The sequence below is a fragment of the Gambusia affinis genome, linkage group LG15 (genome assembly GCF_019740435.1).
Source record: "Gambusia affinis linkage group LG15, SWU_Gaff_1.0, whole genome shotgun sequence".
Classification (NCBI taxonomy): domain Eukaryota; kingdom Metazoa; phylum Chordata; class Actinopteri; order Cyprinodontiformes; family Poeciliidae; genus Gambusia; species Gambusia affinis.
In genome coordinates, this window is record NC_057882.1 from 17,754,634 (window position 1) to 17,767,489 (window position 12,856).

General features: G+C 39.2%; 1 protein-coding gene across 1 annotated transcript in view; it reads left to right on the forward strand.

Annotated features, from left to right (window-relative positions):
* med13a (mediator complex subunit 13a) overlaps positions 1 to 12,856 on the forward strand; it is a 92,817-nt gene that overhangs the window by 27,785 nt on the left and 52,176 nt on the right. The window contains exon 3 of the mRNA XM_044140892.1: positions 5,013 to 5,181. Within this exon, the coding sequence (XP_043996827.1) occupies positions 5,013 to 5,181 (169 nt within the window). The remainder of the gene's footprint in view (positions 1 to 5,012; positions 5,182 to 12,856) is intronic.

Here is a 12,856-nt window from a genome sequence, read left to right on the forward strand (position 1 = left end):
GGTTTTATGGCTACTTCAAGTCTACTAGAGTTACAGCTGTTATAAACAGCTTTAGTGGAGTTGCGATAAAAGGCTCCTTTTGAAACACAAAGCTGTTTTTATTTTCATTCTGCTATCCTTACGAAATATCCGATCTCTCTAATTAAATAGATTTAGTTAATTTCTTCTTATCAGGGTTTAAACAGTTTGGATGATTTGGAAATATGGTGAAATCATCATAAAAGATAAAGTAAAATTTCTAGCCTGTTTGTTGTTTTTCTCTCTCTGCAGCACCAGAAACCATTGGGTTCCTGTGCAGTGTTTTATAGTTTATTCCATGCCTTCCTTTTGTCTTTGCAGTGATTTTTGCAGGTGTTTTATTTTCACACCTGACCCTGATAAAACTATGTGCTGCAAAATTTCTGCTGCTTTTCATGTTTATATATGGGCCTGAAGAGAATTTAGCTTATTGTAGTCCAGAAGAGTCTGAAATGGACAGTTGTTCGTTGTGGTTTTAAATGCTGTGCAGCTGGAAGGATTTTTGCCCTGGCTTTTAAACGTTTGGACACGTGTAACCATGGCAACCGTGTATAGCTGTTACAAATGGGAGTGGTTGATTAGCATCTTAAACCCCAAATCCCAGAAGAATTGATCAGGTTTCCCAGTAACTATTGTGATAAACAATAAACTTTTACCATTTTCAAATAACATATTGATAATGGCATGATAATGCAAGGCCACCCTCTCACTGACCAGTAAACTTTAATTTTGCAAAGAGCAGCCCATACTTTAACTGGAAGACATTTTAAATATCCAAAATTAAACACCACAACCAAAAACAATTGACCAAATGGAAATAAAAACCACACTCAACAGAAAAAATACATAAAATTGACTTTGAAAAAGTATTAATCATCAGAATGGAAATTTTTAAGAGTTCATTGATTATAATTTGATTAATTGTTCATTGCGACAGGCGTAAGCCAGGCCAAAGAGCAGAGTGTAGGTAGAAGTCCAGACCATCTCTTCCACCAATCATTATTGCCCATGATTAAGCTCGTCACGATAACAAATTTTGCTTAGCAATTAATTGTCTCAAAAATTATTGCGATCAATGACAATATTGTTTGAAGACATTTATTCACTGATTTCATGGAAATGATGTAATAATGCATGCAATTTTCTGACAAAGATAGATACACTTTATTTTCAAAAGAACAACCAAAAATAAAATACAATGGATTCTCAGTCTCCATTAACAAAAAATGTACTTGAATAAAAACTAGACAACATAAAGCCAAAGTGGAACTAAATACAGTACTGCATTCAACTAAAAGAGTGCAGATTATGAAGTCTGTATGCTATATGGCCCTTCAGTAATCATTAGATTTAAATAGAGAAGATGGGCACATCCGACTATCTGATGCAATAGTTCACACTACACAGTTTTTTGCCCCGATTTTCCCCTTACGACAATCTTAGAACGTTGGGCTTTCTAAAATTGTCGCTTGCGATTTCGTAACCGATCATCCTGTAGTGTGTGGTGTGTTACGGTAGATCGTTCGTGGCAGCTCCAATGCAGCCTGTTGAATGTGACAGGTAGCCAATCAGAAAGCGACAAATTCTCCTTTGTGCTTTCTGAGGGGAAATTACGGAGGGGAATCACAAAAAGCTGACATTGCCAAACCAAAGTCCAGCGGACATTGCAGATGCTATGTGGAAACATTAATGTTTATTCAACATGCAAAGAATATAGAAATGACAAGGGGAGGAGTTGGAGCGAAATTGCTACTGCAGTTGATGAACCCGGTAACTTTTCAGCTGTTCTTTGTTAACGTGACATAAATAGGTTGTAATGATTTCGTTACGCTGACACTAGAGCCACATGCTCTGCAGGTAGATTGTAGTAAAGCATTGATTAATGCCTGGTTTTAAAATTAGTTAAATGGACTTGTAGCCATTATTTGGCGCCCATTGTTGGACACCACATGGCAGATCGAACCTGATCAAACCGTTATACCTAGGATTTCTGTCAGCTAATGTGTGGTCTTAGGTTTTGAAAATGGGCCGACAATCGGCTGACAGCTCTAAGATGGTGTAGTGTGCGCTTGGCATTATGCTAAGGATCTGAGGAAAGGAGGGTCAGTGGAGAGCACCGGAGTTGAGCCTTTTTTCATTCAGTGTTATCAACAGAAAGAGAAAAAGGCCGGAAGAGACGATAAAGCCAATAATTAAAATGAGGTTGATAGTTTTAATTTATCGTGCGATTAATTGATATGTTGTTTATCGCGACAGGCCTACCCATGATCTTATCCCCATCTCCAATGTCTCTCTGTCTGGCTTTCAGCCAGTTACAGATATAAAGAGGTGCGACAAAAGCTAATGTTTTGGATTAGCAGTGCTTTCCAGGAACTGATGGTGTCATCCGGGATATGTTTCTGTGGAAAACATCATCCCACACGACTGAAGATACTTTCATGATGAGTTATGACACCTGTAGTGTCATAACTCATCATCTCAACAGTAGACTCAGTTTGATTTGAGGACAAAAATTGCAACATTTGCTGAATTTTCAGCTGCTGGCAATGAAGACTTGATCTTCAAAGATGTAAACAAGATTGGAGTGGTGTCAGAATTTAGCAGTTGTACGCTTTCGCTTTCATCAATGACCATGAGCCTTGTCTCTCGCTGATGGTAGACCGTTTGTTTTTGTTGTATTTACCCAGAGTGCCCTGTGCTTTGCTACCCTTCCTGCTTTAGGAGCGGTCTCCGGTCCGCTTCCATTCACATTTGCATTCAACCAAACTGAGAACCAGGTCTGGTCCGCATGAGAGTTTGACTACACACTCACACTTCCTCAAATGAACTGGACGTTCTGGACAAATGAACTGGACGTTCTAGACAAATGAACTGGAGTTCGGTTCAAGCGGACTGAGTGAATTCAGCCTTAATTTCTCTTTGGCACAAATAAAGTATTTTTGGATGGAGTTGAGTTGAACCACTCTCTTAGTTATTAGTTCCTTCTAATTATATGCAATTGTCACATTTAATCAGCAGGAGGAGGGTTCATTTAATCATTCAGTGAAGCCGATGAAGTCACTTCTGGGCCATCTTGTGCCTCCTCGTCGCTCTCTGTACTTATTATGCCCGAGCTCACGCGGAGACGGCACACTCGGGGAGATGTTTGCTGCAGACTTGACTGAAAGGAGCTTAAGTGCTGTAAGATGTGAGCAGTGGCTGTTAATGAGATTAGACCTGCATTCAGGCCAGCGCAGAATGTGATTCAGAAAGCAAGACTGATACGGGTCTAATGGCACACTTCTTTATTGTAAGCAGCAAGGCAAGCGCTCGCTATTTCTTTTCTAGCCTGTCATACCAAATAGTAGTAGTTTGTTTATATTTTTTCTTCTTCTTCTCCTTTCTTCACACAATGCACAAGTGCAAGTTTAACTGGAATCTTGCTCTGTGTATGTTGCTGTTTGATGGCTTAACAGCACTAGTGTGGGAACAATGCCTGGGCTTAAACATAGACTGCTTATGCAGCATTTTACAACATCAGTTGGTTGAAGTACAGCATCACTGACTGACTTAGATTTGCTCTGGATACTCCAGTTCTCATAACTAAACGCAGAATGCTACTCAACCTTAAATGTTGTGCCCTTCTTAAATCATCTTGTATTGAGACCTCGGTGCTTAAAATCAGTGGTCCCCAACCTTTTTAGTACAGCGGACCGGTCAACCCTTCGTAAATTTTCTGTACACCGGGGGTTGGGGGGGGCTGAGATGCGCACGTAATAAGGACCGACATCAATGCTGTTCTTTCTTACGACGGGGGCGAGGGGGCAAGACGTAACCGACAGCATCCGGTCCCCAACCACCGGACCACTGCTTAAAATGATTCAGCAGCAGGGTTTCTACCCAGCTTCTCTTAGTCTAACTGAGCTCTTTTGCTATCATTTACATGGCATCTTCTTGTGATGCCATGTAAATGGCAGCGTTCAGGCTTGCTGTTTTGCATTTGAGGAAACGGGCCGTTATTTTCATGGTGTTCTGAACGTCACGCTCGACAGATTACAGGAGTTAGTTTTTTTTTATTTTTATTGGGGTATTGGGCCATGAGAATGAAATGAATGGACAAGATATGCATGTGTTTTACTTGTTTTTACTGCTGAAAATGCTGATCTCGTATTGCTTCTCTTTGTATTCCACCAAACTCTATATAACATGAGAGTTTGGGATGAGCATTTGTGTATTTATAAGTATAATTTGTGTGTGTATATTAAAATTATATACACACCAGGAATTGGATGGCTGATTACTGATCGCCATGATCAGAATATTCATATGTTGGACCAAATGCAGGACTTGGAACCAGTTACTTTTGAGTAATTGTATAATTTGAATTAAATCAGAATTAAAGATCCTTCTTCCTCCAAAACTGCTGATAAATCGCTCAAATCTTTGCTGAAATCCTCACAACTTCCCCCGATTCTGTGTACTCAACCTTACTTGTTTACGGTTTGAGTTACCCTGATTACATCACAAGGTGGCACTGGCATTTGACCCAGTTAGTACAAGCGAAAACATTCACACTCTGTGTAATATTTTCTGAGAAATATTTATAAAAGCTTTTGTGTGCACAGAAAGAAAGGACGGTAGTTCAACTTCTTAAATCACGTAAGTGGTTTTGATGTAGGTGTGCTATACTGGTGCAGTCACTAAATACATTTGTAATTAAGTATTATGTCTGTTTAAAAAATAAAATGTTTCAAGTCAGTTCAGCTCTGTTTTTATGTATCAGCCAATATTAAACTTTAGATATCTGTATCAAAAATGGAAAAAAAAGTGGATCAGTGCATCTCGAATCTCAAACAGGTAGATCAATATTACACGCTTGTCACATCAGCATAGTTCAGCATTCTTCCTGCCATTTTTGTTTTCCGTGCTCTGAAGCTGAACGTTGTTTGTCTTGGAGATTTCTTACAAATGGGTAAAGTGAGAATCACCGCTCTTTTGTGTTTCTCTTTTCCCAGCCGAGGACGACGACTTGTGGGAGAACGGCCTCTCTTACGAGTGTCGCACTCTGCTGTTCAAAGCCATCCACAACTTGCTGGAGCGTTGCCTCATGAACCGCAGCTTTGTGCGCATCGGCAAGTGGTTTGTCAAACCCTACGAGAAGCACGAGAAGCCCATCAACAAGAGGTAGGCCACACATTCCTCCACTCGTCTGTTTTCTGCCTCGCTGCTGTTTAAAACCATTATGTTTGGCTATGATAGCAATATTCCCTGCTTTAAAAATCCTGAAATGGCAGATCATTTTGAAAATATTCAGTGCCCTACATAACTCTTGTGATATTAGATTTTAAATGTTGTCCACATAGGTGCTTTAGTGGCCCCATTGTCTGCCTCATATCTTCCCTGTTATTCTGAGAGTGTGTGCAGCTGAGCCATCCTCCTTCTCGCCGCTATCTGCTGTGCTGGATTTCTTACAGTCAGTGTCTGGTCTTATAGATAACAGATGCAGTACTTGTGTACTAAGGAAACTGTGGCCATGGTGGCTTTTCTTTCTTGCTTTTTAAAAAAATTTTGTTTGCACTTGCTCTTGACTTCTCCCGTCTCCACTCTAGAAAAAATTCTGCTTGTTCTCAAAGATGTTTTTAGGTTGTTGTTTCAAGATTTGTTGCTGCACCTGATGCCGCAGGTTTAATACTTGTGTAAACGTAACAACATGAGAGAGTTTGATAAGCTGGCTGTGTTTAAGAGAGAGTAGAGGGAGCTGTACATGGTGTTGTTTACTGTTTAGCTCATAATCTGCCTGCATCCGAGTTTGTCGTTTGAATTCTTGCTTGATTTCCCTTTGACTGGTTTGAGGACGTCATAATATTAATATGATAGTATTGACAGGCTTGTTGTAGCGATATAAAACTAATTGGATGATTTTTGCTTTTTTATGATTTTTTTTGTGTATGTATTTAATTCACAGTTTATATGCAGTCTAAACTGTATATAAACTCTGCTCTGCTTTGTTTGCAGAGCAGGAAAATGAGCTGTTTTTGTCTTTTTGACCATATGCGACCCGAATTGGACATTTTCACAACACTTTGAACATTCCAAAAATCTGACTTTTGCTGCTTCCTTATGCGGTATTAATTCAGATACACATCTGATATTTATCACAGCCCCTGCTGTCTGAATGATCACGTTGCATTTAATCCGACTCTTATGCCACTAACATGAGACAAGTGTCATAATTCTGCACCAAAAGAAGCCATATGTGGTAAATCCAGTCATAAACAATGGCTGAAAATGATAACTATGTGTCATAAAACACATTACCTCCCAATCCCACGACTCTCAGCTCTGACTGCACATCTAAACAGACTTCTTTGCAGAAATTGAAGTCAACGTGCCACGAAATGACATTGCCAGCGGTGCATTCTCTTGATTAGCTTCCATTGTTTTTGTTATGATCTTGTGACAATCGTGTCGGCTCTGAATAGCTTTTAAATAAAGTTATTTTATGGCCGTTTACAGCAGCGCCGTAAACGGTGCACTTCCGTGTGACGTCAGTCGCAAACTGTTCACACAGATGTCTGACTGCGATTGCATTTAATTAGTTCTATGAATGAACACAAAAAAAAAAGCTGAATGGGAATTAAGCATCTAGATGTGCGGTATGAACTCAGCCGAGACATGTTATTCCTTTTTACCTTCAGTGCTTCCTTCCTTTTGTCTTGTCTTTTTTCCTTTTATGCTTTTTTCCATATATGCTTCAATGGATTCTTCCTTCCACTCTATATCAAACCAGACTCGGATAGAAATATCAGCATAATGAACTCTTGTAAACATACTGAAGCCTGGCAACTAATTGCTAATTCAAGTTGGCAAAACTAAGATTAAAAGATGAGTGGCAAAAGCAAATAAGGCAGATTAGTAAGTTCACCAACAGCTGGTGGTGTCGTCCAGGTCATGTTACTGTGGAATATTCTTGAGTTTTTGGCCTGATATACAGAAACTCTTTAGACAGAGGCTTCTTCAGATTTATTGCAGAACTGAGTGCTAGTGGTGATCCTTTCTGCTCACAGCATCACCATGCACGATGACTCGTTGAAGATACCAGGATGGTTTAAGTTACAGCATTCAAATTTTCTTTGGAATGAATGAAGTATTTTTCAGTTTTCAATGGAATTAAGATGTGAAAAATGCTTAGGAACTCTGCTAATCAATAAGTTACGACCGTGGACATGCAGGATTTTAACCTTTCAACCTCTACACAGTTTTGCTGACTCTGTGGAGGTTTTTAAAAAGCATCTAAAACATTTTTATTTTCCCAGGCTTTTATCTCTTGATTTTGTAGTGTTTTTTCTGGTGGTTTTGTGTTTTGTAAGGTTTTTAAGGTTGATTTTTTAAAATAGAATTATTATACAGCGCATTGTCATTTTATATATGTGAAAAGCGTTTTATAAATCTTCTTTCCTCCCTTCCTTCTTTCCTTCCTTCTGTGGTCCTGCTGAGTAGAAGTTGAAAGTCCTTCAGTCATAACACAAGCACCTGTGCTCCTTAAGGACTCATCTGTGTTTTCCATCCCTCATTCAGATTCACAGTTCAGTAAAATTGTTTTAACGTATAATCTAGCCTGGTTTTATTCTCAACTGTAAACTAGGGTTCTTTCTAAAAGGGATATTTGTTAAACATCTTAAGTGAATAATTGACGACTGGAAAAACACTTTCTAACTTTAACAAGCATGTTTAAGCCCTGTAGGCTTTTTTTTTATTACCTATTTGTACTGATTACAGAAGGCCCCAGTGAAGGAAAAAAACAAACACAATGGTCTTTTCCTTTCTCTGAAATTCACAGGCCTCCCTCTGTCAGCCTGGTTTTCTCCCCTCTCTCTCTTTCCGCCCTCCTCTTCATCCCCCTCTGCTATCACAAAGCAGACTGGGCAGGTTATAAATAGTGGTGAATCTCTGTTGTTGTTGAGGATGTTTTCCTCTTTCCTTTGGTTCGATCCACTGTAACCACAACCACACCGGGATTTTCATAATCAAAGAACCACAAGGATATGACAGAAGATTCCCTGTTTGACTTTTTCCTCAGTTGGTTATTTTAATGCTAAAACTAACAAACCGATAGTAAATGGATTTATCCATAAAAAAAAAATGTCTATATAAAATATGTTTAGAGGGTAAAAAAGAGCTTATTTCTGTCTGTTGCTCTGGATAGACAGAGTTGAATCCACTTCTGTGGACTTTTTCAAAAAATGCTAAAAAAAAAAAACCTGTCGATGGAATGTTTCCTGTAGAAGTCGTAGTTACAGAGCCAGTTAAACTTACAGAGCTGCAGAATTTAAATGCACTCTTCCAAATTATTATGCACAGCAGATTTTCTAAACATTTTATGTATTATAAAGGACTGCAAACGGTCATTCTGTGAATGTGCAGCATTAAGTGGTCACATGTACTAAAATTAAAAGCTATTTCAATCAAAAACATCTTAACAGACCGAGTTACATGTTAACATAGAACCCCTTCTTTGATATCACAGCACAATTCTTGATCCATTGAACTTGTGAGTTTGTGGAAAGTTTCTGCTTGAATTTCTTTGCAGGATGTCAGAATACCTTCCCAGAGCTGCTGCTTTGATATGAACTGCATTCCACCCTCAGATCTTCTGCTTGAGGAAACCCCAAAGATTCTCAATAGGGTTGAGGTCAGAGGAGAATGGTGACCACACCATGAGTTTCTCCCCTTTTTTGCCCATAGCAGCCAATGACACAGTGGTATTCCTTGCAGCAGGAGATGGTGCATCGTCATGCATGAAGATGATTTTGCCTCTTTTTGAACCATGAAAGAAAGTGATCAGTCAGAAAGTCCATCTACTTTGCTGAGGTCATTTTTACACCTTCAGGGACTCTGAAGGGGCCGACCAATGATTCTCTCCCCATGATTTCAGCCCAAAGCATGACTCCACCACCTCCTTGCTGACGTCACATCCGTGTTGGGACGTGGTGGCAGTCCACCACCGATCCACTACTGAGTCCATCTGGACCATCCAGGGTTGCACAGCAGTCATCAGTGAACAAGTTTGTTTAAAAATGAATCTTCATGTACGGCTGGGCCCACTGTGACCGTTTCTGCTTGTAAGCTCTGGTTAGTGGTGGCCGAATAGTAGGTTCATGCACCACAAGCCTCTGGAGGATCCTCCACCTTGAGGTTCCAGAGGCACCGGCAGCTTCAAATAACTGTTTGCTGCTTTGTAAGGGCGTTTTAACAGCTGCTCTCTTAATCCAATGAATTTGTCTAACAGAATCCTTCCTCATTATGCCTTTATCTTTACAAACCCATCTTTGTTCTGAATCAGCCACAAATCTCTTCACAGTACAATACCGCTTCAGTTTTTGTTAAATATCTGTTTTCATACCTTATCATACGGCACTACACTATCTGATGATTTTCGTCAGCAGAGAGATCCTTTCTCTTTCCCATATTGCTTGAAACCTGTGGCTTGCTTAATAATGTGGAACATCCTTCTTAAGTAGATTTACTTTAATTGAGCTCACCAGACAATCTAGTCAACCCAGCTTTCTGAAATTAATTATAGTGATTCAAAGAGCCCTGACACACAATGCCATCTATAAATTTAATAGCACAACAAAAAATATAATCTTTATGACACTTAAATCCAATTTGCATAATGATTTGGAACACAGTATATATAGACTGCTGAGACTAAGGATGGGCTGAGAGGACACAGTGAACATTACAATTAAAGAGTTGTTCAAAACTACTTTTGGTAACTTTTGAGCTTTATTGGTGTTAATACTGGATACAATGTACTGTAAGGCTTCTATATTTAGCTACAAAATCCATCTGTAACAAATGTTTCTCTAACAAACTTTTCTGCTCCTAGCAGTCACTATGTTATTACTTATTCACCTGTAAAGCTTTAATGGTGTGCACATGAGAGATTGAGATGAATAATGAATAGTCCTTTATTATTCCAGTTAGAATCTAGAACATTGGACAATTAAAAAAAAAAAAAAAAACTTTTATTACAATTAAGTTCACTTACGATCATTAGATGCAATAGCTGCCTCTCAGTGTAATTTCGAAATTGTAAATATTTCCTGTTTCCTTCTAACAGGCTGCTGACATTTTTACATCCTTTATGCTTCCTGGTAGTCACTTTGATGCTATGAAGCTTGCCGGAAATTGCCTGCACTGTAAACAACCGTCCACCACTTCAAAGTTAATACTAATTCAGGAATTGGAAGTGTGACCAACATGGCCTGAATGGCTTTGTTCACTTCCTCCACTGCCCTTGCTAAAATTACAGGCAGACTACAATTCTAAAAAAAAATACAGAAAATTGATGTTATAGTTCACAACTTCTCTTTCTGTTCGCTGGTTGGCCCTGTTGAAAAATCTACCAGAGGGACTCCAAGTGAACGGGAGAAAGCCCAGACTGTATTGGACCGGTAAGCAAGATTCTTTCCGAGTGGAAAAGCACAGGAAGGCAACGGCCAAGCTAGCTTCCTGGCAGATAAAAGCTAGAAGTAAAAGAATAAAAAAGATACAGCAACTTTTCTGTGTTCCAATTGTTTTCCTCAAAAGCTCTTTGTTGCTCCTTGTCCCAGTTAAAGCGATAAGTAATAGTATTTTTGTTTTGGTTCCTTTTTCAACGACCAATAAACTTTAATTTTGTAAAGAGCACTGAACACGGGAACCGGAAGATATTTTAAATGTCCAAAATAAAACCCGACAACCAAAGCCATAAACAAAGTGGATTATGAAGATAAATTATGATAAACAAAATTTTCCTTCAAAAAATATTAATCATCAGAATGGATATTATTGAGCTCATTTTAATTTTTCCTACGATTAATTGATTTAATGACTTATTGCGACAGGCTTGTTTAGATGTCAAGTCCAATATCACTATTGAATCTCAGCGGCCCCGGTGGAGCTTTAGATGCCTCTGCCAAATCTTTTTAAATTTATAATCACCAGCTTTATATTTTCAAAGCCTGGTTCAAACGCCTATTAACTTACTTGTAATGCTAACCTGATTTAACCCGAAAAGGGAGAACGGTATTGCAGAGATTTATCTGAAGTCCCGAGCAGTAGTGAAAGAGAGAGAGCCGGCATGTCTGCTTCTTTCTCAGAGACTCCCATAAAATGGGAATCGGTTTAAAACCGTGAGGAAGTGCTTCACTTGTTGTCCTTAAAAAACCCTTCTTGACCCACTGTACTGTGACACCTCTTGTTCCTCTTCTTTAATTTAGATTCACACAGTGAATTGACTGCCTAACACAGCTTATCATTGCTTCACCTCCAAACACGTTGTATCTCTTGTTGAAGAGCAGGCTAGAAGCTGCTTTGCATTGGCCTGCTCTCTAAACCAATTTGCATTGCATATCTCTGTTGGAATTCAGCCACTAAACTCTGAGAATTTGTTTGTTTAATTAAATTCTTCTGAACCATGCAGCGCTTTAGATGTCTTAAACAAAAACGCTTTCAGTTGGGGATTCCCAGACTTCTTTGGTAGAGTTGACGGTTTCGTGGTCAATACGATTTCCATTTGTGCTTGAGGTCCGAAGTTATCGGATTTTCTTTAAGGACCAGAATACACCAAAGAAGAAAAATGTGCTGAAGATCCTTTTGATAGAGGATAGATATTGAATGAAATAAAAACTGAAGAACTCGAAAGAATAATCTCTGTTTATATGTTGAAGTGCATTTGAGTTTGATCACACTTTATTGTGCGTCAAAGTTCATGCTGTTAATTCGTTAAAACAAAAATTCTTTCTTTATGCCTCCGTTCTATTTCTGTGTGAAAACTGTGGAAATATTTGACATACATCTCGTGAACTATCACAAAAAAAAAAAAGAAAAGACATCTTGATGTAAAGTAATAAGTCTGGAAAAGTATTACATTTTCATGATAAAAATGTGTAAAACCGCTGAGGGATTTTGATTGGCTGTGTCCAGTCTCTAGTTGATTGACCCAGAGCTACTTTGCATTGGTTTTGAGATTCGAAGATTGTGATTTAAATATAGGTTATGTTTAAAAAAAAAGATGATGGAAGGCTGTTGATTTATATACCACCAGTAGAAACAAAAACATTTATATAAAAAGTTATATAAAAAAGCAGGGAACCATTGGAGGAAAATCCCTTGGAGTTATCCTCTTGGAGCCCAACTTAACGGTAAATACTTTTCTTTATTTACTCACATTGTTCTCTCAGTTCCGACTTCGCGCAAACGCTCTGCTTTTCTCCAGTAGCAGTCGTCGACCTCAGTGCTCGGTTCTTACTCCCCACCTGTTTAGCAGCTAGATTTGACAACAGTTCAAAAACGTTCCTGTGCGAGCTTGCAGGGGGAAGACGCTTGATACCCCGCTGCTCCTCTGACAGCTCTGGCACAGCATCCAAAGCCTCCAGTTGGTGGAGGCTGTAGTCATCTCACAACCTCGACCCCTGACCTCAGCCGTAGCTGGCCTGTAGACCCTTACATCATCCCTCAACCCCTCCTCTCTAAATCTCGACTCATTTTTACCACGAAGGCAAACATTCTTCATCCGATTTCAATATTAGTTGAAGTTGATAGTACACAACAAATATATATATATATATATATATATATATATATATATATATATATGTAATTGTCTGCCTGTGTGTGTTGATACAGCTGCAGGTGATTCTCTTTGTCTGGGGTTCAGGTGGGCTGTTTCTGTGAACCGTCCTCTGCTGGAGACACAGAGAGGGAGAGAGAGCATAGGGGACGGTGGGAGTATGGGAATGAGAGAGGGAGAGCTCCTGTCCGTTGTCATGGCAGCAGGGAAATGCACCCTGGGATGGTGTGTTTCCAAGGT